General features: G+C 41.0%; 1 protein-coding gene across 1 annotated transcript in view; it reads left to right on the forward strand.

The window, feature by feature from the left end:
* The window catches only part of LOC126175620 (sialin-like), a 97,887-nt gene that overhangs the window by 20,365 nt on the left and 53,298 nt on the right, over window positions 1–24,224 (forward strand). The window contains exons 3-5 of the mRNA XM_049922504.1: window positions 4,195–4,428; window positions 14,479–14,563; window positions 21,400–21,614. Of these exons, the coding sequence (XP_049778461.1) occupies window positions 4,195–4,428; window positions 14,479–14,563; window positions 21,400–21,614 (534 nt within the window). The remainder of the gene's footprint in view (window positions 1–4,194; window positions 4,429–14,478; window positions 14,564–21,399; window positions 21,615–24,224) is intronic.

The raw sequence follows: 24,224 nt of genomic DNA on the forward strand, positions 1-24,224 counted from the left end.
TTATACCATATGACATTATGGAATGAAAGTAGGCAAAGTATGCAAACTTTTTCATTTTTATGTCGCCTATGTCTGCTAACACTCGAATTGCAAATACAGATTTGTTAAGACGTTTCTGCAGTTCTGCTGTGTGCTCCTCTCTACTGAATTCATTATCAAGTCGCAATCCCAGGAATTTAAGACTGTCAACCTCTTCTATCTGTTCTTCTTTATACTTTATGCATATGCTGGGTAGAAACTTCTTATAGGTTCTGAATTGCATATAGTGAGTCTTTTCGAAGTTTAATGTCAGTGAGTTGGCTTTAAACCATTTATTAATATCCATGAAAATATCATTAGCAGATCTTTTAGAACTACACTCGACATATTATTTATTGCAATATTTGTGTCATCTGCAAACAAAACGAACTCTGCTTCTGGCAGTGTAACTGATGAGAGATCATTAATGTACACAAGAAAAAGCAATGGCCCTAAGATGGATCCTTGTGGGACACCACATGTAATTTCTTCCCATTCTGATGATGACTGATTACTTAATTCACTAGTCCCTTGCACTGACACCCTTTGTTTCCTGTTAGAGAGGTATGACTTGAACCATTTTGCAGTACTGCCCGTGACACCATAGAATTCTAATTTATTTAAAAGGATGTTGTGGTTCACACAATCGAATGCCTTTGAGAAATCACAGAAAATACCTGCTGCTTGTAACTTGTTATTTAATGAATTAAGTACATTTTCACTGTAGGTGTAAATAGCCTATTCGATATCAGAACCCTTTAGAAATCCAAACTGTGTTCTTGATAATGTGTTATTTGTGGTCAGATGGTTGAGAAGCTGCCTTTACATTACTTTTTCTAAAATTTTTGAGAATGCTGGCGAAAGTGAAATCGGTCTGTAGTTTGATGGTATTTCTTTATCCCCTTTCTTGAATAGATGCTTAACATCTGCATATTTTAGCCAGTCAGGAAGTATCCCAGTTATAATTGACTGGTTACACAAGTAACTTAGAATTGTACTAAACTCACAAGAACATACCTTAATTAACTTTGTTGATATTTCATGGTAACCCCTAGAAGGCTTTGTTTTTAAAGATTTTATTATGGAAGTTATTTCTTCTGGTGAAGTGAGTGACATATTCATGTACCTGAAGCTATTTTTAAAGCCTAGTTTCAGATATTCAAGGGCATTATTTTCTGATCCTGACAATCCCATTCTATCAGTCACGGATATAAAGTACTTGTTAAATAGATTTGCCACACTATGCCCATCGGTTACTAATGTGCCATCTACCCTTAGTGCTATTTGCTCCTGTTCCTTTCTGGTTCTACCAGTCTCCTCTTTCACTATATCCCATATTGTTTTTATTTTGTTCCCTGACATTGCTATCTTCATCTCGTAGTGCATTTGTTTAGATGTCTGAATTACTTTTTTAAATATTTTACAGTATTCCTTGTATTTAGCTAAATCATCAGCATTGGAGCTATTCTTGGTCGACAGATACATTTTCCTTTTTGTCTTACAGGAAATCTTTATTCCTTGTGTGATCTATGGTTTTATTATAGACTTCTGTTTAATTTGAGTAACTTTTAGAGAAAAACAGGTTTTAAACATGGTACTGACATTGTTCATGAATGCTGCTATAAATCATTGTTTGGGATGTTATTCAATTTGTGCATCACGTTGGCTTGAATGTTTGTTGTATCGTCAAAGTGTTGACCCTTCACCTGGATTTCTGTACTTTGTCGTTTTATTGCAGCACATTGCTGACAAAAAAGGCTCATCACGTGATGATTTTTTTTAAAGAAGAACTGCCCGCGTTTTGCATTTCGAACGTGTCACGGGAGGCGTCAATATTTTTCAAAAAACGGTTGAAATGGCTTTGAGCACTACGGGATTTAACATCTGAGGTCATCAGTCCCCTAGAACTTAGAACTACTTAAACCTAACTAACCTAAGGACATCACACACATCCATGCCCGAGGCAGGATTCGAACCTGCAACGGTAGCAGTCGCGCGGTTCCAAACTGAAGCGCCTAGAACCGCTCGGCCACCGCGGCCGGCCGTCATTATTTTTGCTCGGAATCAAGGTGTCTGGGAAAAAGTTTTCAAACATTTTTTTCCTCCTCAAAATATTGTCTTGAACACTTGATGCTCCATTGCTTTTTGTAATACAACAACACTTATCACACTACGCTGGCCCGCTGATGCTGAGTAAATGTTTAAGTAGACTCAACAGCTAAAGCCGTCAATTTCCTTTTACCTCCCAGGACAGAAGCAGTGTGTCTAATCTTCTGTGCACAACTGTGAGAAAGTGCTTGGAATATTTGTGTGGCGTGTATCCGAGGCAGATCATACGAAACGCCGCAGTATTCAGTTAGGGGAATGTGGGGAAGCGTCGGAAAGCTACATGCAGGCTAGCTGGGACACCGACCCCTCGTTAACCCGCCGAGTGGATTCGATCCGTGGCTGGCATATGTCTTTGTGCTGAAATCGGTCGCGTCAACACTTGGCCCTACCCGGATGCATATGAGGTGGAATGTCCACTAATTGTACTGTCTGTTGACAACTGTTCGAATGCACATGATCGCACACTTTTACTTAGTCCCTGAGCGGAAGATGCTGACAACGGCAACTTGCGATCGGCTTGTAGCACATTGGCTGACGAGACAATCTCCACCTCCTTCTCTCAGAGTAGCCAGCATACTGCCCGTGAAAGGAATGAAAGTGCAAAAGGTTAGTGTGTTGCAGAAATAACACATTCGTTTATCAGTTGGCAGAGACCGTAAATATTCTGGAATGGCACGAAGTCGGCAGACTTCTACCTATCACAGAGGGGCAAAGTAAAACTACGTTGTTTAAATATTGCGCTGACGTCGCTCATGCGCCAGGAAGAAAATCAGTCTCGGAACTTCTTGGATGGAGAATGTGCACTAATTAGATCTCTAGAAAGCATTAAAAATCTGCTTGATAATATTTGTGTTTATGCCAGGCAAATACAAGCTAGTAAATTTAGAGAGGTGTTACTTTTCAATAACGCTGCTTTTTCTAAGTCGACAAATCCTATTACGCTGAGGTGTCTCGGCTCCATTCTGGCAATGTCAGAACTACCTCTCTGGTGCCTTTGCCTTTCCTAAAGCCAAACTGAGTGTCATCTTTTCCATCCTTGTTCATACCATTGTTGTCAGCAATCTGGTCGAGTGAGCTGTTAAGTTAATTGCATGATAATTCTCGCATACTTTTGGGATTGTCTGAAAGGTATTCTTCGTAAGTCTGAGAGTATGTCGCTAGCCTCATATATTCTACACAATGCCAAAACTTTAATGTTAAATATCTATGAATGCATCAAAGCATAGTGAGATAAAGATATGGGGATTCGTGAGTCATGATTCAGCCATTCTGTTGATTCCCCTTCGTTGTAAGCAGTGGAAAGTGAAAATCATGTGCAGATTCGTAGCACTCCCTTAGGTTCAGGTAGTTGAATTTTTTTGAAGTAAGTAGGAACTGTACTTTACAGAAGCCATTCCCCATATCTCGGCTACGTGGAGCTAACTGACGTTTCAACGCGCATCCTGCTATATGATTGAAAAACATCACTCTAAGAGTGTATCAACAGTTCTAAAAGAAGGTGACTGTCATAATTTAAAATCATGTGGAGAATACGAGCCGCGCCTGGTATACAGACTCACAGAAATTCAAACGTTCATCTTCATCTCCCAACACTTCAGCATCCCACCTCATCACGCAGTGATACTTCTTGGCGATTCTCTCAAACCTCCGTCTCGTCTCTGTCACATCTGAATTGTAATCTGAGTATTACCTGCTTATAGCACACCTTACAATCCAGCATCTGGTTTAGGAATCTCTGTTCCGCCATGACATGATGAAGCTGATATTTTGCCACGCCTGCAGGTCTTCCCCAAGTGTGCCGCCTCCTCTTGTGAATCATGGACAGTCTATTCACTATTACCAACTGTTATTTATTGCACAACTCGTTAAGTTTTTCAACTTTCTCGCTCGAATCCCCCGTCGTTACTATATTGTCACCTCCCTTTGCATAATGAGTTTCGCATCCAGTGCTCTCACACACCCTCTCCACCCATTCATCATATGCTTGTGAAGTTGGAAAGTATAGCTAAAAGGAAGAGGAGGCGAATGTTACAAACTTAATTCTTTAACTGTGTCTGTTTGTTGCAGGATGGCGACTTCACGTGGGACAAGCAGAAGCAGGGTGAGCTCTTGGCTGCCTTTTACTACGGCTACGTTATCGGACACGTTCCTGGCGGCATGCTTGCCGATTACTTTGGAGGGAAGATTGTGTTCGCAGTCAGCATCTTCGTTTCGTCTCTGCTCTCTGTTCTCTCTCCGGCTTCAGCGTGGGCTGGTGACTACGTCCTGTTTGCCAACAGAGTCGCACAGGGACTGGTGCAGGTACTTTTTACATCGTCATGTGCTTTTATGAAAGCACCCTAGGCTACTGGTGACACAACGAGCAGCAGTAGGCATTTTCATACACTAAACAACACCCTCCCTCCCCATGTAAAACCATGGGTTGGTTGCAAACACTTTCATTTCACTTAAATTAATCATAATGATCTGTTCCGTTTGCCCAGCTAAAGGGATGTAAGATTATTTTTCGTTACATTTTATTCCTATGCTATAAATAAGTAAAATACATCCTAAGACAAAAAAAACCTATCTGGGTTCCACGAAGGAATTATCCGGGTGGGATGGAAATCAGTTGATGTGTTGTAAATGTACAAACAAATTATTTCAGTTTCAGAAAAATTGGAAGACTTATTCAAGAGACAAAGCTTGGCAAGTTAATAACATGTGGCTCCACCTCTGGACGTGATACATGTAGTTATTCACCTTCGCACTGACTGATACTGTGGGATATCGTGCCAATTTCTGTCCAACCGATGCGTTAGAAAGTCAAAATTCCGAGGTCGTTGGAGAGATCTGTCCACAATGCTCCAAACGTTCTCAGTTGGGGAGAGATCCGGCGACCTTACTGGCCAAGGTAGGGTCTATGAAGCACGAAGACAAGCTGTAGAAATCCTCGCCCTTTGCTGGCAGGCATTATCTTGCTGAAATATAAACCCAGGATGGTTTGCCATGGAGGGAAGCAAAACGACCGTAGAATATTGTCCTCGTGCCGCTGTGCTGTAAGGGTCTCGCGGATTACATCCAAACGGGTCCTGCTATGAAAAGGATTGACATCCTTGACCATGCCTCCTGACTGTAGCGCTGTATGGCGGACGACAATCAGGTTGGTATCCCACTGTTGTCTGCGGCTTCTCTATACACGTTTTCACTAGTCATTGGGGCTTAATTCGACGGTCTAACCCGTCCGTTGCACAGATCTTGGCACAATGTCTCTCAGGAGGACATCCAACAACTATATCAATCAATGCCAAGCCGAATAATTGCTTGTATAAGGACCAGAGGTGGGCCAGTGCATTACTGACTTGCTCAATTTGTGAAGCTCTTTCTCCTAAACAAATCATCAGTGTTTCTGAAATTGTAATCACATCTGCCTACTTCCATCCCATTCAAATAATTCCTTCTTGGTTAGACACTTTTTTCGGTCATAGAATGTAAATGTCTTGAGGGAAGTTAAAGAAGACGAACCAGGAAATACGACACCTTGCCAGCATTGACAATGGAGTCTGCTCATTCTTTTTTAAGGTTATTTTGTGACGCGTATTGCGGCACATATGGACGTCCTGCACTGGAGGCGCGTTTCCGAGCTCTGTTGCAGTGGCGCGCTATGCAAGAGGTCACTAGCAGAACACGGGAAATTCCGCAAACACTTTTGTGACCGTTGTCAAGAGGAGAAGCAGAGCAGGTTGGAGTACGTTGACGGTCACCAGGGGAACCAGACCATGAGGAAGCAGAGTGCTGCAGTTCCAATGGCAGTGTGCAAACAGCATCAGTGGACTGCAACTGTCTGTATTGGGAGTGGTAGGCTGTAATGTGGATATCGCGAGCTATCGTGGCAGATGGCGTGTTTCTTTCAGAGTCCAGATTGCAGATGGCAACTCATAGACAGGGAGGAAAAAGGGTTGAGAATTTTCGCTTGGCAATAAATTGCTGAGTTTGAAGTGTCGTATGTTCTAGGGTGTGTCTTAATTTCAGTTCGTGGGCACGATAGTCTTCAGAGTTCTGACCAACCAAAATACAGTACTGCGATTTCTGGCTGTATCGATGAAATCAGCCTGGTATTGTCTGTTGTTGTGAAGATGTGCAGCAGGGTCATGGGTAATTTCATAGTGCCATGCTTGTATTTAAGTGAGTTATGTGACGTGGCCGTGGTGCTATCTGAGTGTACAATTATTGTTTTGAATTGGAAAACATGGCGAGGCCATTGTGAGGTCATTCTCTATTAGCGATAAGTCATGATGCCTTTTACTTGTTTATCCATTGTTGTTGTAGATTTTGTAGTAAGTTGTGTATGAGTGTAGTTTGTATTGCTCTGTCTGTTGTCTGTCTGGGAACGGTGGAGGTGCAGGTACTAGTGGACTGTAGATCATTCTAATGAGCAATTCTGCTTATTGCGGAAGGATATAGGAAGGAAACAGAAGTAATCCGCTGAATTACAGACCCATATAACTATCGTCGATTTGCAGTAGGATTTCGCAACACATACTGTATTCGAACATTGTGAATTACTTCGAAGAAAGCGATTTGTTGACAAACAGCCAACACAAATTCAGAAAATATCTCAGAAAATATCTCTTGTGAAACGCAAATACTAGCTCTTTAATCTCACGAAGTAATGAGTGCTATCGACAGGGAATGTCAAATTGATTCCATATTTTTACTTTTCTAGAAGACTTGGTACCGTTCCACAGCAACTCAGTTGTGCGACTGAATCCGTGAGTGGTCACAGTCCGTAGTAATTGACGGATAAATGGCTCTGAGCACTATGGGACTTAACATCTATGGTCATCAGTCCCCTAGAACTTAGAACTACTTAAACCTAACTAACCTAAGGTCATCACACAACACCCAGTCGTCACGGGGCAGAGAAAATCCCTGACCCCGCCGGGAATCGAACCCGGGAACCCGGGCGTGGGAAGCGAGAACGCTACCGCACGACCACGAGCTGCGGACAATTGACAGATAGTCATCGAGCAAAACAGAAGTAATAAATGGCATTCCCCAGGGAAGTGTTATAGGCCATCTGCTGTTCCTGAACTGCTTAAGCAATTTAGGAGACAATTTGAGTAGCACTCTTATTTCTTCTTGTGAAATTTAAATCACCAACTTTCTCCTCCGGTTGCGAGAATATGTTGTTGGCACCCACATACATAGGGAGAAATGATCATCATAATAAAACAAGAGAAATCAGAGCTCGCACAGAAAGATTTAAGTGTTCTTTTTTCCCTCGGCCGATCGGGATGAAACGGTAGAGAAATAGCTTGAAGGTGGTTTGATGAACCCTCTGCCAGGAACTTAACTGTGAATTGCACAGTAATGGTGTAGATGTAGATGTTCCTGTTTTATTTTGGCTCCCCCATGCAAAGTCATCTGCGAACAGAAGCAATATTGTTTTATGTAATGTTTGCCTGTATCTTTTGATAAATTTTTACTTTACATCATTAATGTCCACTCTGATTATTTTATTACTGTGGGGCAAATAATTTTTTTGTTACTCATTTGTTACCTGAGTTTATTATTGCAAGACGTTGAGCACAAGTGTTTCCTGTATTCAGGTGTACTCTGGTATTGTAAATTGTTGTTTCAAAAAGCAACTTGCACGATCTCCAGCCAAACACTAGTCCTATACAAATCCTGAGCAACAAATTGGTTGAAAAGCGAAGTAATGCATTTCGCTGGCGTGGTCCCTTAGTAGAGTATTCTCTGGAAACTGTGTCTTTCACTCCTTTGTCGTGTTTCAGGAGTGGTCGTTAGGGATGTGGCAAATGCCTTTGCCTTTTGGCTACGTAAAGGTGGGATGGCCTATGAGGCAGTCATTCGAGAGAGGCCCCCTGTGAGCACTGTGGCCAAGTTAACACAACAGCTTCGCTAGGTAACGGGGAAGCTCGTTACAGTTGGCACTGGGGGGGGGGGGGGGGCTGCACCTGGACATGACTAATGAAATACTTGGTTGGCGCTGACAGAGGCAGAGTTGGTGCTGAAATTTTTCGTGTGCGAGGCTCCTTCTTGTTTTTTCTTACGTAGGTTACAGGTTATTACTACGCATTACGTAAATAGGCTAAATTATTTAATATTTTTAGCTAAAGGGGCAGTAAGCAAGGAGGTCATAGATAAACTGAAAGGTAAGGTGGCGTGGGTAGATGTTATTACAAGTGGTACGTTGTCAATTACAACCTTGCAGAGCAGTAGAATGATTATGAGGTACCAGAGTTAGAAACAGGAGGAGTAAACAATTTGGTAGAATATCACACCAACTAGTAGGTATAATGAACAACTATGAGCTCTTTGCAGATTCCATACCGGCAATAGTGAAGTGTATATATCACTTGGTAGCCTTAAATGAGCAAAAACAGGAGTTGAGGGTTGATTGATGTTGAGATGCTGCAAATGTTGTAACCACATACACTGGGCAGTTTAGTGCAAAGAGTAGCGGCTGCTATTACTGGAAAGAAAAAACTCTTCCATGAAGAATTGTGTAAGAGAGTAATGCCATTTAGAGCCATAAGAAAATTAGCCGGTCTCATTACGGCCGCAAGCAGGGGATAAGAGAACAGTTCGACAACTACATAAATGAGGTATGGACAGTCACTTATGCGTTTTGCCTTCTAGATACTGAGGCGGAAATCGTAGCTAATATAGTAGAAAGGTTCAAACCTGCAGGTCGGTAGTGCATAATGCTTGCCTCACCCCGTCAAACATTCAATGACTTAGAGGAATTAGCATGCAGTATTGACGGTTTCAGACATATCTCCCAAGGGATGTCGAAGAGAGGAAGCCGCTAAATATGGAGGGAATGTTCCACGGAATTAAGAGGAGACAAGGTCGGATGAGTGTTTCTTCTGCGGCACTACTGGCCATTTTAGATGCGACTGCACACAAAGAAATAAAGATTCAACCATGAACAGATGACAGATTCCCAGGGGTACAGTTGGTAGTGTTAGTTCTGTCGTTGCACAGTGTGGTATTAGGTCGATGTTTTTATGACAGTGAAATGTGAGCACATTTATGTCTTGTAAGATTAACAGTGAGCCATCGTGTGTCCTTCTAAATACATGTAGCTAAGTTATTATGTTAGGAGAAAGTTGTTTCCATACTCAATAGGCAGCATACTGATCGCCAGGGTTAGTCAGGATGTTGTGTCTTACATTACTGCTATTTCGAGTTCAGTGCATATGCTGGGACAGATGTATGAGGAACTGAAGATTCGTGGTTTACGTGGAAAATGAAGATGAGGGTGGCGGAAGAACTTTCCACAGACGTGATTTTGGGGTCAGATATCCTTAGGATGATGGAAATTGTTCCTAATTTGGGTCCTGACTGTTTCACCTTCCAATTCTGTGAAGATGTCCTTCTGCCTGTACTCTTACGTTTCTATAGTCACAATACATCGGGAGCGAGGTGAGGATGTCATAGTTCGTTTGAAACACTTGCCTTGAGCTGGAGAAAAGAGATAAATCAGTTGTGTGGCAATTTAAGGATTTTTGGTGAACAAGCTGGGGACTACCAGTCTGATTATATATCGAACTGAGTTCACTGATATGGTGCTATATCGTTTGCTGCTGCCCCTTTTAAATGAATTAAAATGTTCTAGTGGAGGAGATGTTAGAGCAAGGGATCATTTGGCAGTTTAAGTCACTATGTTCTCCACCTATGTTCTTAGTGCCAAAACTGTCAGTTAAACCCAGCATGGTAGTGGATTATAGAGAACTAAATAAGAACGTAATTCCCTTGTCCATAACACTGCTGGATTTGGAAAAGAAGATCGTTTGCATGTGCCCAGATATAGACAATCTTAGATCTCAACTATCTATACACTCAGATTATTTCAGCTGAGGGGTTAGGCATTTGCTAAGGACTGGAACCTTTTTGAAATTAATTGCTTACCCTTCGGGCTCACAATGCTTGTAGCAATGTTGTCTCCACTATTGTATATAGTATTTTCTAATATCAAGGTTAAATCTGTATATCATTATTTTCACGATTTAGTGACTGAAGGAATAGTTGCGAGGAGCATATTGAGTATTTACAAGAAGTCTTCACGTGCCTTAAGTTGGCAGTAGTATATCTAGGGGCATCTGAACAGCTTTGACCAACACTGAACCTTAATGACATCATGTGGAGTCACTGGACTTGTGTAAATAACATTGTTATGATGACAGATGGCAATATTTTAAAAATGAGAAGAAATTTAAAAGTCAAGGAAAGTGCTACTAGGAAATTTAAAAGTATTTGAGATGGTGGGTGACAAGAAATTTAAAAATAAAAATGAAACAGCCAGTGACAGCAAAGCACATTTTTTTTATCGAAGTCCGCCATGTTCAAAAATATTTGCATTTTCAATTTTTGCACCATACTAAAAAGTATCAAATTATCTTACAATGTTTCCAAAAGCCTTTTGTTGTTTTCACCCGAACTGGGCACTATGTTCAAAAGTATTCGATTATTTATCGTAAATTACATAAGCACACACACACACACACACACACACACACACACACACACACACACACACGCACGCACGTACATATAGGTGCACATATGCCAAATATTGTACCAACTCATCTCTAAACTTAGTCTGCTTCTTTGTAATGTATTAGAGAGTTTATGGGAAGGAGAAAAGCTCAAACAATAATACTACAGATCAGAAATTTGATATTAACATTCCATAGAAAGCTAGATGGACATATTTACTTACAATCTGGCGATGGCAGAAGTATTCAAAGTTTAAAATGTTCAATGTTTTTAACATTCAATGTTTCACATTTTTCTCACACACACAATACAAAAGTATTCTAGAGGCAAAGAAGATTACATCCCAAAGACAGTTACATGCATGCTTGATGGTCTATATACATTCACATACACCAATGAGGACAGCTTATTACTTACTCTGTAGCAAGAATGCAGAATATTCGGAGCAAGCACATCTGATGTTTTTACATTTTTCCACACATGCACAATATAATCTGTCATCATCATGTTTCAGTTTCTTTTTCACATATTCACAATAAAATCGACCATCGAAATAGCAAAACGGTTAGTGTCACTGCTTTTGGTGTGGAAGGATCTGGGTTGGATTCCTGATACATCCTCAGATTGATCTGAGGTAGGGCTGTCTGTAACGGGATTCACTCAGCCTCACAATAAAACCAATCATTTTTCAGATTGTAGTGACCACAAGCTAATATATTCACCTTATCCAGAAGTATAAACCATTTATCGTCTTGTGCTGGTAAAGCTAACTTGTGGTGTTTAACTGTAGAAACTACACACTGCTTTGATTGAATTACATTCTGCATAGTTGCTTTAATTTCCAAATTCACATAAGCTATAATCACCAGTACTGAGCTCCTTTACAAAAGATTGTTTTACATCCCTTGCTCTGTGCTTTATGTGTCCTGACTCGACCTCAAGTGTAAAGATTTTTACTCTCAGTTCTATGAACAAGCATAAGCGTTTAGTCAGTATACAAACATGGAAAAATATCTTATAGAATCGATCAGTTATTCCGGCTTCATCCACGCATTTCCAAAACACTTGCAATGGTGAGTGAAGCTTCAGCAGCATTCTAAAATCAAGAGGCATATTGGTTGGTTGTTGTGGGGGAGGAGACAAGAGGCATATTGCTGAGGTTTTAACTTGCAGTACTAAAGGCCTGTCATCTGCTGATTATATTAACTTATGCTGTCACAGAGTGCAACCACATTTCACTTCACCTCAATGTGTCATCGTTATATCGCAAAATTTTATGAAATTCCTCTATGCATCACTATTTATATCAAAATTGTAACAAATTATCCTTTTATGGCAAAAATGTAACAAACTGACATATTTTACAGCAAAATTGTTAACATATTACAGCAAAATTGAAACAAACTGTCAACATATTCCAGCAAAATTGTAAAAAATTTTCCTCCATGGTACAGCAAAAATGTAACAAACAGACCCATGTTACAACAAAACTGCAATAATTATCCACACATTTTACAGCAAACCAGTATCAGATTGTCCTACAAGCTGTGACAAATATCGCATGTTACAGTGAAACTAACAAATTGATCATTGTTACAACAAAGCTGAAACAAATTTACCAACCATCTTACAGCAAAACTGTAACATTTTCCCCCTCCATGTTACAGTAAAACTGTAACAAGTTTCACTCCACATTACAGCCAAACTGAGCAGCATTACCCTCCACCCAATAGTACTTGTGGGGAGAAGGGATAATGGCAATCAACCCATACTGACAATCCTTGCCCTACTTTGTAAATTGATTATCATTTGCCTTAACTATAAACTGACAACCATTGCCCCAAATCTGCATAAATAGGTGTCATGTTAAAAGTACCTGAATGATCTGGATTTTGTGTAAATTAGTATCATGATCAAAAGTATCCAAAAGATTTAAATTTGAATAAATTAGTGCCACATTCAAAAGTATCAGAATGACCTGATTTTTGGATAATTTAACATCATGTTCAAAAGTATCTGAAAAATCTGAATTTGTGTAGAATAGCACCATGTTCAAAAGTATCCAAATGATTTAAATTTTTTGCCATGTTTAGAAGTATCTGGGCAAATTATGTTTGTAACTGTAAATTTTAGCGTAAGTTCGTCTTTGTGACTGATCTACTGCTTGTCGAGTGAACTCGCAATTGCCAGGAAAATTTGTCCTTATTACCTTGAGTTCAAGTATGATGTGTACTTTTTGATAAAACGAAAATTTATGTAACTTAAAATATTTGCAAATATAAGTAAGCCAGAAAAACCCATCGTAATTTCACAGAAAGTTAATGTGTGAAAAAATGTAAAGCATTCAACAATTTAAACTCTGAATATGATATGTCATAGTTAAAGTGTGTGCAATAGGCTTAGCTGAATGTTGTATGTAAAGATGTGCGTGAAAAATGTAAAAATATGAAAGTAAAATAATAGTGCTATTTAAATTCTGATACTTCCATGTCATAGCTACAGTTTATGTTAATTTGCTCACTCAACCTTAGTGTAATCTTTTTTTACAATAAATTTTATGTCTAGAGTATTTTTCTTGTCTAAGTTTCGTCCTTCACATTCCCTCTGTAAAATATTACAGAGATGAAATTTAAAGATGATTAGGTGAACAATATTGGATCTAAACAGAGAGGTGTAATTTACTGCTGATGAGGCGGTATAGTATTTAATATAAATATTAGTGGAGCATTAAAACAGTGAGAGAAGATCTTTTCTGATGATGAGATAGTACAGTCTTTGACATAAATATTAGTGGAGTATGAGAACAGAAAAAGCTGAAATACACAGGTGGAATACAATATGTGTGTAATTACGAAATTTGTTTGATAAATAATCGAGTACTTTTGAACATGCCATTTGGAGAAACTTTTGAAACTACTGTAGTATAAGTGGATACTTTTAAAAATGAGTCAAAAGTAAAGAATTGAGATACTTTTGAACATGGAAGAGTTTCGCAAAAATTATTCTGTGCTGCTATTTGCTATTTCATTTCAATGAAAATTTTTTCCACACTAACTTTGTTTTTTAAATTACCTACCAATCATCATCGCACACACTTCTGAATTTCCTGTCAGCAGTATTTCTGTTTTTTAAGTTTCTCGTCATCCACCATCTTTGATTTTTATATTTCCCATCATCTGACCTCTTGGATTTTCCGCAGTCTTCTATATTGATGACGTGATGTGTTCACGGTCAATGTCAGCGAAAATGTTCCAGAAGCCCCATAGAAATATCACTTGTTGCTATTTTATTTTAGCGTCCTCTTACAAAGCCAGTTGTGGGCAGAAGTAACGTTACTTTTCAGGCGTGTGTCTGTATGTTAGGATAAGTTTTTGTTATATATTGTTGTTGCCCACTGTGGAGATCAGATTATTTAATTACCATGGCGCGAATAATTGTTTTGCTTTTAGTTATGTTATTAGTTATGAGAAGTTAACTAATGCAAGAGGTTTAGCACAAGTGTTTGCTTTATTCATATGTGCTCTGGTACTGTAAATCATTGCTCAACAACAAAATACTGATTAAAAGTCCGCAACTGCACAACCTCCAGCAAAACCTCATCCCGTCCAAATGCGGCGCCATAATTTATAGTTACTTTTGTAAGCTACAATTTTTATATTTTTTTCTCTAAACTGTAATTGAAGTACAAGCATTGATGTGCACAGTAAGGTTCAGAAGTGATTTTTCTTAAGTGATCTGACATAAAGCAACAGAGTGTTCAGTTGTAGCTATGAATTAGTGGTGTATAATCCAGAATTAGAAATCTGACTTACAAGTGAAGTTAACAATTTATTTTTGTTCCAGGGTGGAATAATACCAACCATACAAACTCTTATCTGCAGGTGGTCGCCAGACCACGAAAGAAGCAAGTTCTCTATAATTTTTCTAGGTAAGCTGCGAAATTTGTAAGCCTTGTGACTTAGTTGCTCTAGATGGTAACGACTCTTCTGTTCCGTAAAGACAACACTGGTTGCCGGTAGAACCGATAATTATGCTGAACTCGTTAGCCTATTGTTATTTTCGTGATACTGATTAAACAATATAGAGCTACGCACTTAATTTGCTCAGTTTTTCTTCTGATCATTATTTTACAAACAACTTTTGCATGTAGTCGCTACAATTGTGTATTACTTATGCTTGTCAGATCCATAAATTAGCTTCGAAGTCATACATATCTGCATTAAGCTTATATACTTACAGCGACCACTTTTAAGGAGAGTATTTTCCTTTGCAGTGGAGAAATAAACTTTGCTTAGTAACTTAGACTTCCTTAGTATTTTTTATGTATATAACACTCACGGCAGTTAGCCAAATAGCACGAAATTTACATTTTCCTTTGGCCTTAGCCGTTGGTCAAAACAAATCGACAACGTAAGAGTAACGCTTCGAAAAACCACAGAAGCGTATGAGTAGATGGCATTAATTGCATCTGATTGTAGACATATGGCGGAACTGCAAGGGTAGATGGCATTAATTGTAGTTGATAGTAGACATATGGCGGAACTGCAAACGGTGTAAGTATGGTTTGTTGAAATATGTTCCAAGGTCGTGTACATACATTGACGACCATGCTATGCGTAACTGTCCATGACTTGTGATTTATCATTTTTAATCCTTTCTAGGGTGGTGTATCAGCATTTATTAGGCATTTGAGAATGGGAAATGCACGAAACTAGCTAGTAGAGTTAAAAAAGTACCATTTTGAAATAACTGTCTGGTGGAGATGATGTTCTTCAAAAGAACGTTTAGGCTCTTAAGGCTGTGGTTATATGAAACACTTTTTCAAATTCTTGTGACACCATCCAGACACCGCATTTTAGTCGAGTTTTCATCAAAGATGACAGTCTATAGTTGCGGTCTCGGTTCACCCCACATTTTTCGCGGCAGCACAATAATTAACAAGTGTTTAGAACATTTATGTACATCTGCACTGCTTTCTGACACACTATTAGGAAGGACCAGTTAAGCTATCTGAGTATACTTATATAGTGATACATTTTTTATTGTGCGTTTTGGGAAGCTTATTTATATGGTGATGGATTTGTCATACAGCCCATGTTTAGAAGCTAATTTACGTTAAATACAGTTTTTATAATTCATAAATGTAATACAGAACTAAATTTACAATCACTAAAAATAACCATATAATTTTGGTAATGCATGAATGTAAATTAGATATAACCTTTTTGTTTTCAAAAATCGTACCGAATTAGACCATAGCTAAATTTGTCACACTTATCATTTAGAAAGTTTCTCTATATCTTACCCTGAAGTGTTTGCACCCAAACAGTTGCCATTTTACACCACACACTAATTCTAAGACTAGAAACACCATAACGTACAATCTATTAATAGTAATCTCAAGGTGTCTTTCCTAGGTCTTGGTTTTAATTTTGAGACAAATGGAGCGTTGGTAGACAGACATTTACTTGGCTGTGTTATACAAATTCATTATGAGGAAGTTCATAATCAATGTTCTGGCACTGGGTGATTTGTGGCTTTCATACTGTGTACATGGGGCAACACCATACTTTAGAGTGGCCATTGTTTGTCGGAAGGCTAAATACAGTTTAGTGGACACCAGGAGTCTTTTTGCGGTGACTCTGTATTATCGTTTGCTTACACTCAATACCTGAATTTTAGGCCACCTTGCAGCATAACTGTCTCACATCAAGTGTAGCGGCAGAAGTCTTCGCCACCCCCTCCCGCTCTCCTCAGGCATTCTGAAAAATTCGTCACGGGTGTCTCCTTATCTTTATTTGGTCAGACTGAATTCCCCCCCCCCCCCCCCCCGCATAAAATCAAGATACTTTAGTAACTTTTATTCTCTTGATCAACGCCCATTTTTCCTACACTTCAGTACGTAAACAGATTGTTAACAGTCACTTCTCATAACACATTCCACAGATCGGGCGAAATTCAGAGTCCCTCTTCTACGACTCTCACTGTATTGTTAGCTTTGGCATCCCATTGACTACCATGCTGAATCTTGAAAAACCTCCAGTCTCGTAAATCTTGGTTCTTGCCTTTCTTCTCTCTTCTAAACCTTCCAATTTGGCTATTCCCCTTCTGCTTCGATTGTCACTACCAGAATTCTTCTCGAAGATTTTGATGGGCTAATGTAACAATGTTGTAGCAATCTTTTTCTTGAAAGTTCTATGTTCTACTCGCTTGCGTACGTTCCTACTGCTTCCGCTATTATTCTCAAATTTCCATTTCAACGAAGGCTGTGTAATCTTCCTGGTTACAAACTGTCACCAGTTAATTCTGTAACTAAGTCCGTCAGACCATACGCTTCTGAGTCTCGACCAAGGCTCTCTATATTTTAAAACTTAGCGTTCTCTTCTTCACATTACTCCAACCATTCAATTCGCCAAGGAAAATACTTCTTCTTAGGAAATATAACAGATTTTTGTGCTAATACAGTGTAATCTCGACACAGGACTTCCGTACATCTCAACACTTCTGAGTGCAGACTTCGACTACTTCATTTCAGTTGTTACTACCGCATTAATAAAATTTATAAGAGAGTAAATTTTCCCTACTGGACCAAAGCGTCAGAGTACACAGAAGTTACATACAATTACATTCAAAGGAAAATAACAAATTCGTACAGCACATTGCATCACAATCCACTTATATTAAGACACGAAATAAAAAAAAGAAATTAAAATGAGTGGCTAATTAGAAAATTTATTACGCACTTCAGCTAAACATTAGACTAATGTAACTACTTGAATATAGAAGAAGCGCTGAAAATATGCCAGTTATACTGCTTGCATTTCGTGCCCTTGGACTCATACAAATGCAGTCTGCTTTCTATACAAGTTGTAAATAACTTTCAGCTCCTTATACACTCCTGGAAATTGAAATAAGAACACCGTGAATTCATTGTCCCAGGAAGGGGAAACTTTATTGACACATTCCTGGGGTCAGATACATCACATGATCACACTGACAGAACCACAGGCACGTAGACACAGGCAACAGAGCATGCACAATGTCGGCACTAGTACAGTACCTTTCGCAGCAATGCAGGCTGCTATTCTCCCATGGAGACGATCGTAGAGATGCTGGATGTAGTCCTGTGGAACGGCTTGCCATGCCATTTCCACCTGGCGCCTCAGTTGGACCAGCGTTCGTTCTGGACGTGCAGACCGCGTGAGACGACGCTTCATCCAGTCCCAAACATGCTCAATGGGGGACAGATCCGGAGATCTTGCTGGCCAGGGTAGTTGACTTACACCTTCTAGAGCACGTTGGGTGGCACGGGATACATGCGGACGTGCATTGTCCTGTTGGAACAGCAAGTTCCCTTGCCGGTCTAGGAATGGTAGAACGATGGGTTCGATGACGGTTTGGATGTACCGTGCACTATTCAGTGTCCCCTCGACGATCACCAGTGGTGTACGGCCAGTGTAGGAGATCGCTCCCCACACCATGATGCCAGGTGTTGGCCCTGTGTGCCTCGGTCGTATGCAGTCCTGATTGTGGCGCTCACCTGCACGGCGCCAAACACGCATACGACCATCATTGGCACCAAGGCAGAAGCGACTCTCATCGCTGAAGACGACACGTCTCCATTCGTCCCTCCATTCACGCCTGTCGCGACACCACTGGAGGCGGGCTGCACGATGTTGGGGCGTGAGCGGAAGACGGCCTAACGGTGTGCGGGACCGTAGCCCAGCTTCATGGAGACGGTTGCGAATGGTCCTCGCCGATACCCCAGGAGCAACAGTGTCCCTAATTTGCTGGGAAGTGGCGGTGCGGTCCCCTACGGCACTGCGTAGGATCCTACGGTCTTGGCGTGCATCCGTGCGTCGCTGCGGTCCGGTCCCAGGTCGACGGGCACGTGCACCTTCCGCCGACCACTAGCGACAACATCGATGTACTGTGGAGACCTCACGCCCCACGTGTTGAGCAATTCGGCGGTACGTCCACCCGGCCTCCCGCATGCCCACTATACGCCCTCGCTCAAAGTCCGTCAACTGCACATACGGTTCACGTCCACGCTGTCGCGGCATGCTACCAGTGTTAAAGACTGCGATGGAGCTCCGTATGCCACGGCAAACTGGCTGACACTGACGGCGGCGGTGCACAAATGCTGCGCAGCTAGCGCCATTCGACGGCCAACACCGCGGTTGCTGGTGTGTCCGCTGTGCCGTGCGTGTGATCATTGCTTGTACAGCCCTCTCGCAGTGTCCGGAGCAAGTATGGTGGGTCTGACACACCGGTGTCAATGTGTTCTTTTATTCCATTTCCAGGAGTGTATTTCATTCCTGCTGCCATCACAGTTCCAATGAGAGTATTTGTATCAACAGTGTCAAAAAGTTTCTCTAAATCTACAATTGCTATGAACATAGGTTTGCCTTTCTTTAACGTGTTTTCTAACGCAAGTCGTAGGGTGCGTATTGCCTTTCGTGTTCCTACGTTTCTCTGGAATGCAAACTGCTCATCCCCAAGGTCGACTTCAACGATTTTTTTTCATTCTTCTGTAATATTTTGCAGCCATACCTTATTATATTGATAGTTCTGTAATATTCATACCTGTAAGTTCCTACCTTTTTTAGTACTGGAATTACTACTTTCTTGTTGAAGTCTGTGGGAATTTTACCTGCGTCATATTTCTTGCACACAGGTGGAACAGTTTTCCTAAGGCTAGCTCTCCCAAGAATCTCATTAATTCTCAGGAATATTGTCTAATCCAAGGGTCTTATTTGGTTATGACTGTCAGTTCTCGGTCAAATTCTTCGCAAAGTACCATATCTCCCAACTCATCTTGATCTTCTTCCTCTTTCCTTTCTATGATACTGCTTTTATTTTCCATATAGCCGTTCGATATATTCCTTCCATCTTTCAGCTTTCCCTTCTTTGCTTAACACTGCCTCGTCATCTCACCCTCTGATACTCACTCAGCTGCGTCTTTTTTCCTCCGAATGTTCCTTTATTTTTCCTACTGGTGGCATCTATCTTTCCTCTAGTGATGAATGCTTCTACCATTCTTCCATATCACGTCTAGCTATTCGGGTTTCTCGATTTTGCACTTCCCGTCAGTCTCCGTTTTTAGACGTCTGTATTCCATTTGGTTCCTTCATTTGCTGTAATTTTATACTTTAGTCATTTAGATCCCATAATTCGTGCGTTAATCAAGAATTTCCTTTGGGCTCTGTATTTTTGTCTGTTTGAACCTCTGCTGCCTTGAGCTCACCTCTCAAAGCCACCCACTTGTTTTCTATTGTATCTCTTATTACTTATTTGTCTTCCATTATATTCCTTACTCGTCATTCAATCAGTGGGTGCCTAATTCTTCCTTTGAAATGCTCAGCAACCTCTGGTTCTTTTAACTTTTCCAAGTCCCATTTCCTTAATTTTCTACCATATGGCAATACCTCCAGTTTTAATCTGCAGATCGTACCAAATAAATTGTTAGGTGTGTCCTCATATACCCTTGCAAAAGTTCTGCAATTTAAAATCTGATCTCTGTATTTCCATTATGCCATCTACTGGAAACTTCCTTTTACGTCCACGTCTCTTTCACGTATACAACCTCCTCTCAGTATTTCTCTATCAAACACTGACGAAGATTAAATTATGCGCTGTGCAAAATTATCGCAGGTGGCGTCCTCTTTCATCGCTTTCTTCCACTCCATGTTCTCCTAATAGTTTTCTTTCTTTTCCTTTTCTTGCTAACGAATTCCAGCCCCCCAACACAGTTCAGTATCCCTCTCCCATAACTATCTAAATAATTTATTAGATCTCTTCGTATGTTCTTTCAGTCTCTTCATCCTCAGTGTTAGGAGTTGACTTCGTGTCTATCTTCGCTAGGAAAATGTGTTCATTGTGCTATTCTTAGTAGTTTACCCGCTTTCCTATTTTCTTTATTACTGTAAAACCTACTATTGCTTTAACCCTATCTGGTTTTGTATTTATAACAATGTACTCAACCTACCAGAAGTTATGCTCATCCTGCCATCGAACCTCCCTAATTCTCACTATATCCAAATTCAGACTATCCATTTCTCTTTTTAAATTCTCTAGCCCACCTAAGCGATTAAGGGATCTGACATTCCACACTCTGACCCATAGAGTGCCAGTTGTTCCTGATGACATCCTTCTTAGTAGTCCAAGCTCAGAGATTCAAATGGATTTTTTTACCTCCGGTACATTTTACCCAAGAGGATTCCACAATCATTTAACTTTAGTAGAACTTCATGCCCTCGGAAAAAATAGCAACTGTAGTTTCCCCCTGCTTTCACCCGTTAGCTACAGCGTATCAAGGTCATTGTAACTGATGTTACAAGGCCATCTTAGTCAATTACCCAGACTATTGACTCTGTAACTACCGAAAAGGCTACTTGCCGTCTTCAGGAACGATATGTTAGTCCAGCCTCTCCATAATAATCCTCCGTTGTCGGTACACCTTCGTACACGTATCTGTATCGTTGAGGCACCAAAGTCACCCCACCTCTACGAGATTCGTGGTTCGTGGGAGACGAATTCTACAAATAAACTCTATGAAAGACTTTTCATAATTGCAGTCATGTTAGACGCGTTTCATAGAATACCAAAGAAAAAAGGATGTTTGGAATATGACATATTGGCCACTAGAATCGACTGTATACATTACAGGACACCCTGTGAGCATATAATAGTGATACATGGTCGATTTTCTCCTGCATGAGATTGTAATTAAAAGCATGCTAGGTTTACTTGCTCTTCCTGCAGGGCAATACGTCGGTACGGTGTTATCAATGGCAGCAACAGGCGCTCTATGCGCTACGTCGCTACGCTGGCCGCTGACCTTCTACGTGTTTGGCGGCGTCGGGCTGCTATGGTGTCTGCCGTGGTGGCTGCTGGCTTCCGATTCGCCGGCACAGCACAAGAACATCGACCCGGATGAGCGTCGATACATCGAGGCCACTATACAATCGAGTGCCAAGGTACAGTTCCTTCTTTTTTTGTATTTCATCAACCTACCGACTGGCTGCACGCGTCCCAACATGACTTCCTTTCCCGTGTCAACCTCTTCATCTCAGGGTAGCACTTACACCAAACATTATCGATTATTTGCTGGATATGTTCCAATTTCTGTCGTCCCCTACAAGTTTTGGCCTTTACGGCTGCTTCTAGTAGAACGAAAGTTATTCCCTCATGACTTAATACACGTCCAATTATCCTGTATCTTCTTCTCCTCGATGTTTTCTATACATTCCTTGCCTCTGTGATGCTGCCGACAACCTTACCATTTCTGAACAGTCCACGTAGTTTTCAGCATCCTGTAGTCTTACAACTCAAACGCTTTTATTTTTCCCAGTTTCCCTAAGCCGATGTTATGCTCCAATCGTCGTTCTCAAAATTTCTTTCCCAAATTAAAGAATATGTTTGATCTAGTATTTTTATTGGCATTTGGCCATCGACATATAGCTGTTTACCACATTTACATAGTACTGTATCATTATTAATAGTTATTCTACTCTGCACTTCGTTAACTGGTATATAAAAAGAAATTAGTGTATGGATAAATGATTGATTCCTGACGCCACTAGAAACTACTTACAAACTAATTATACGTTAACAATAAAGAAACACATATTGCAGCATCATACAAAATATCATGTACACAGTATATCTAGATATTTGAGTCATACATCTTTAACTGGCTGAACATTACATTTAATAACAGTTCACAACAGAACACTACAGCCGGTGTCGGAAGGTGAGCCTTTGCTTTAATCAATGCTCTGTTCAAAGATTTTTTCTGTGTCTTGTGTCTGGTACACGAGAATCGTAGATGGTACTCGTCTTCTTCTTCACTGCATAAACTACATAATGGAGATTCCTTCAGTCCTATTCGTAATAGGTGGGATGGAAATTTGACACAATTTAAGAGCATGCGCAACGGGTTGGCATACTCTGGATCAGGTGGTCGAGCAGCTGCTGGGGTATAGCTCCCCATTCTTGCACCAGTGCTTGTCGGAGCTCCTGAAGTGTCGTAGGGGCTCGAAGACATGCAGCGGTATGTCGACCGAGAGCATCCCAGACGTGCTCGATGGGGTTTAGGTCTGGAGAACAGGCAGGCCACTCCAAGGTGAATCTTCTGTTTCAAGGTACTCCACCATGATGACAGCTTGGTGCGGCCGTGCGTTATCATCCATCAGCAGGGAGGTGGGATCCACTGCACCCCTGGAAAGGCGGACATACTGGTGCAGAATGACGTCCCGATACACCTGACCTGATACAGTTTCTCTGTCAAACACATGCAGGGGTGTACGTGCACCAATCATAATACCACCCACACACTATCAAACCACGACCTCCATACAGGTCCCTTTCAAGGACATTAAGGGGTTGGTATCTGTTTCCTGGTTCAAGCCAGATGAAAACCCGGCGAGAATCACTGTTCAGACTATACTTGGACTCGTCCGTGAACATGACCTAGGACCACTGTTCCAATGACGATGTATTGTTTTCTTGACACCAGGCTTTACGGGCTCTCCTGCGACCAGGGGTCAGTGGAATGCACCTTGCAGGTCTCCGGGCGAATAAACCATGTTTGTTCAGTCGTCTGTAGACTGGGTGTCTGGAGGCAACTGTTCCAGTGGCTGCGGTATGGTCCCGAGCAAGGCTTCCTGCAGTACTCCGTGGCCATCTGCGGGAACTGATGGTGAGATATCGATCTTCTTGTGGTGTTGTACACTGTGGAAGTCCCGTACTGTAGCGCCTGGACACGTTTCCTGTCTGCTGGAATCGTTGTCATAATCTTGAGACCACACTTTGTGGCACACGGAGAGCCCATGCTACCAGCTGCTGTGTTTGACCAGCCTCCAGTCGCCCTAGTATTCTACGCCTCTTAACGTCATCAATATGTGTTCTTTGAGCCATTTTCAGCACACAGTCACCATTAGCACGTCTGAAAACGTCTGCACACTTACTCGTTGCACCGTACTCTGACATACACCAACACACCTCTGCGTATGTGGACTGCTGCCAGCGCCACAGGTCAAATGCACCGCATTGTCATACCACGAGGTGATTTAAGCCCGCAAACCGCCCACCGGAGCGTGGCTTCACCATGTATCAGCATTATCCTTAATTTATGAGCATGAGCGTAGTTATGTTACACATTGTCATGACACACTCTACAATTCGGCACGCCCTAGCCGCAGAGAGTTGTAACCTGCGTCAGCGAAGCGCGACACTCGATCGAGTAATCTGCGTGACATGTAATACTTCAAGCGATATTGAGAACAAAATCAGAAATTCGAAGGCATTACTTTTCAGCAAGACTTCGTAGTTATATTTTTCTGTGTCTGACGAATATTTATTAACCCATTGATTAAAAGATGTTCTGTCTGTGAGATTCACTTCATCACGAATTTATTTTCAAGTTTTTCCATTCTGATACCCACTGGTGGGTATGAGCATTCGTAGATTTGGAAAGCATGGTTCGAATGTATATTCGAATACAGTGATACTGAAGTCTGTCCAGTCTGGATACCGAATATGAATTAACAAATCTCTTTTTGTGAGGAATGTCCCCTTTGCTTATG

Source organism: Schistocerca cancellata, chromosome 3 (genome assembly GCF_023864275.1).
Source record: "Schistocerca cancellata isolate TAMUIC-IGC-003103 chromosome 3, iqSchCanc2.1, whole genome shotgun sequence".
In the NCBI taxonomy this organism is placed as follows: domain Eukaryota; kingdom Metazoa; phylum Arthropoda; class Insecta; order Orthoptera; family Acrididae; genus Schistocerca; species Schistocerca cancellata.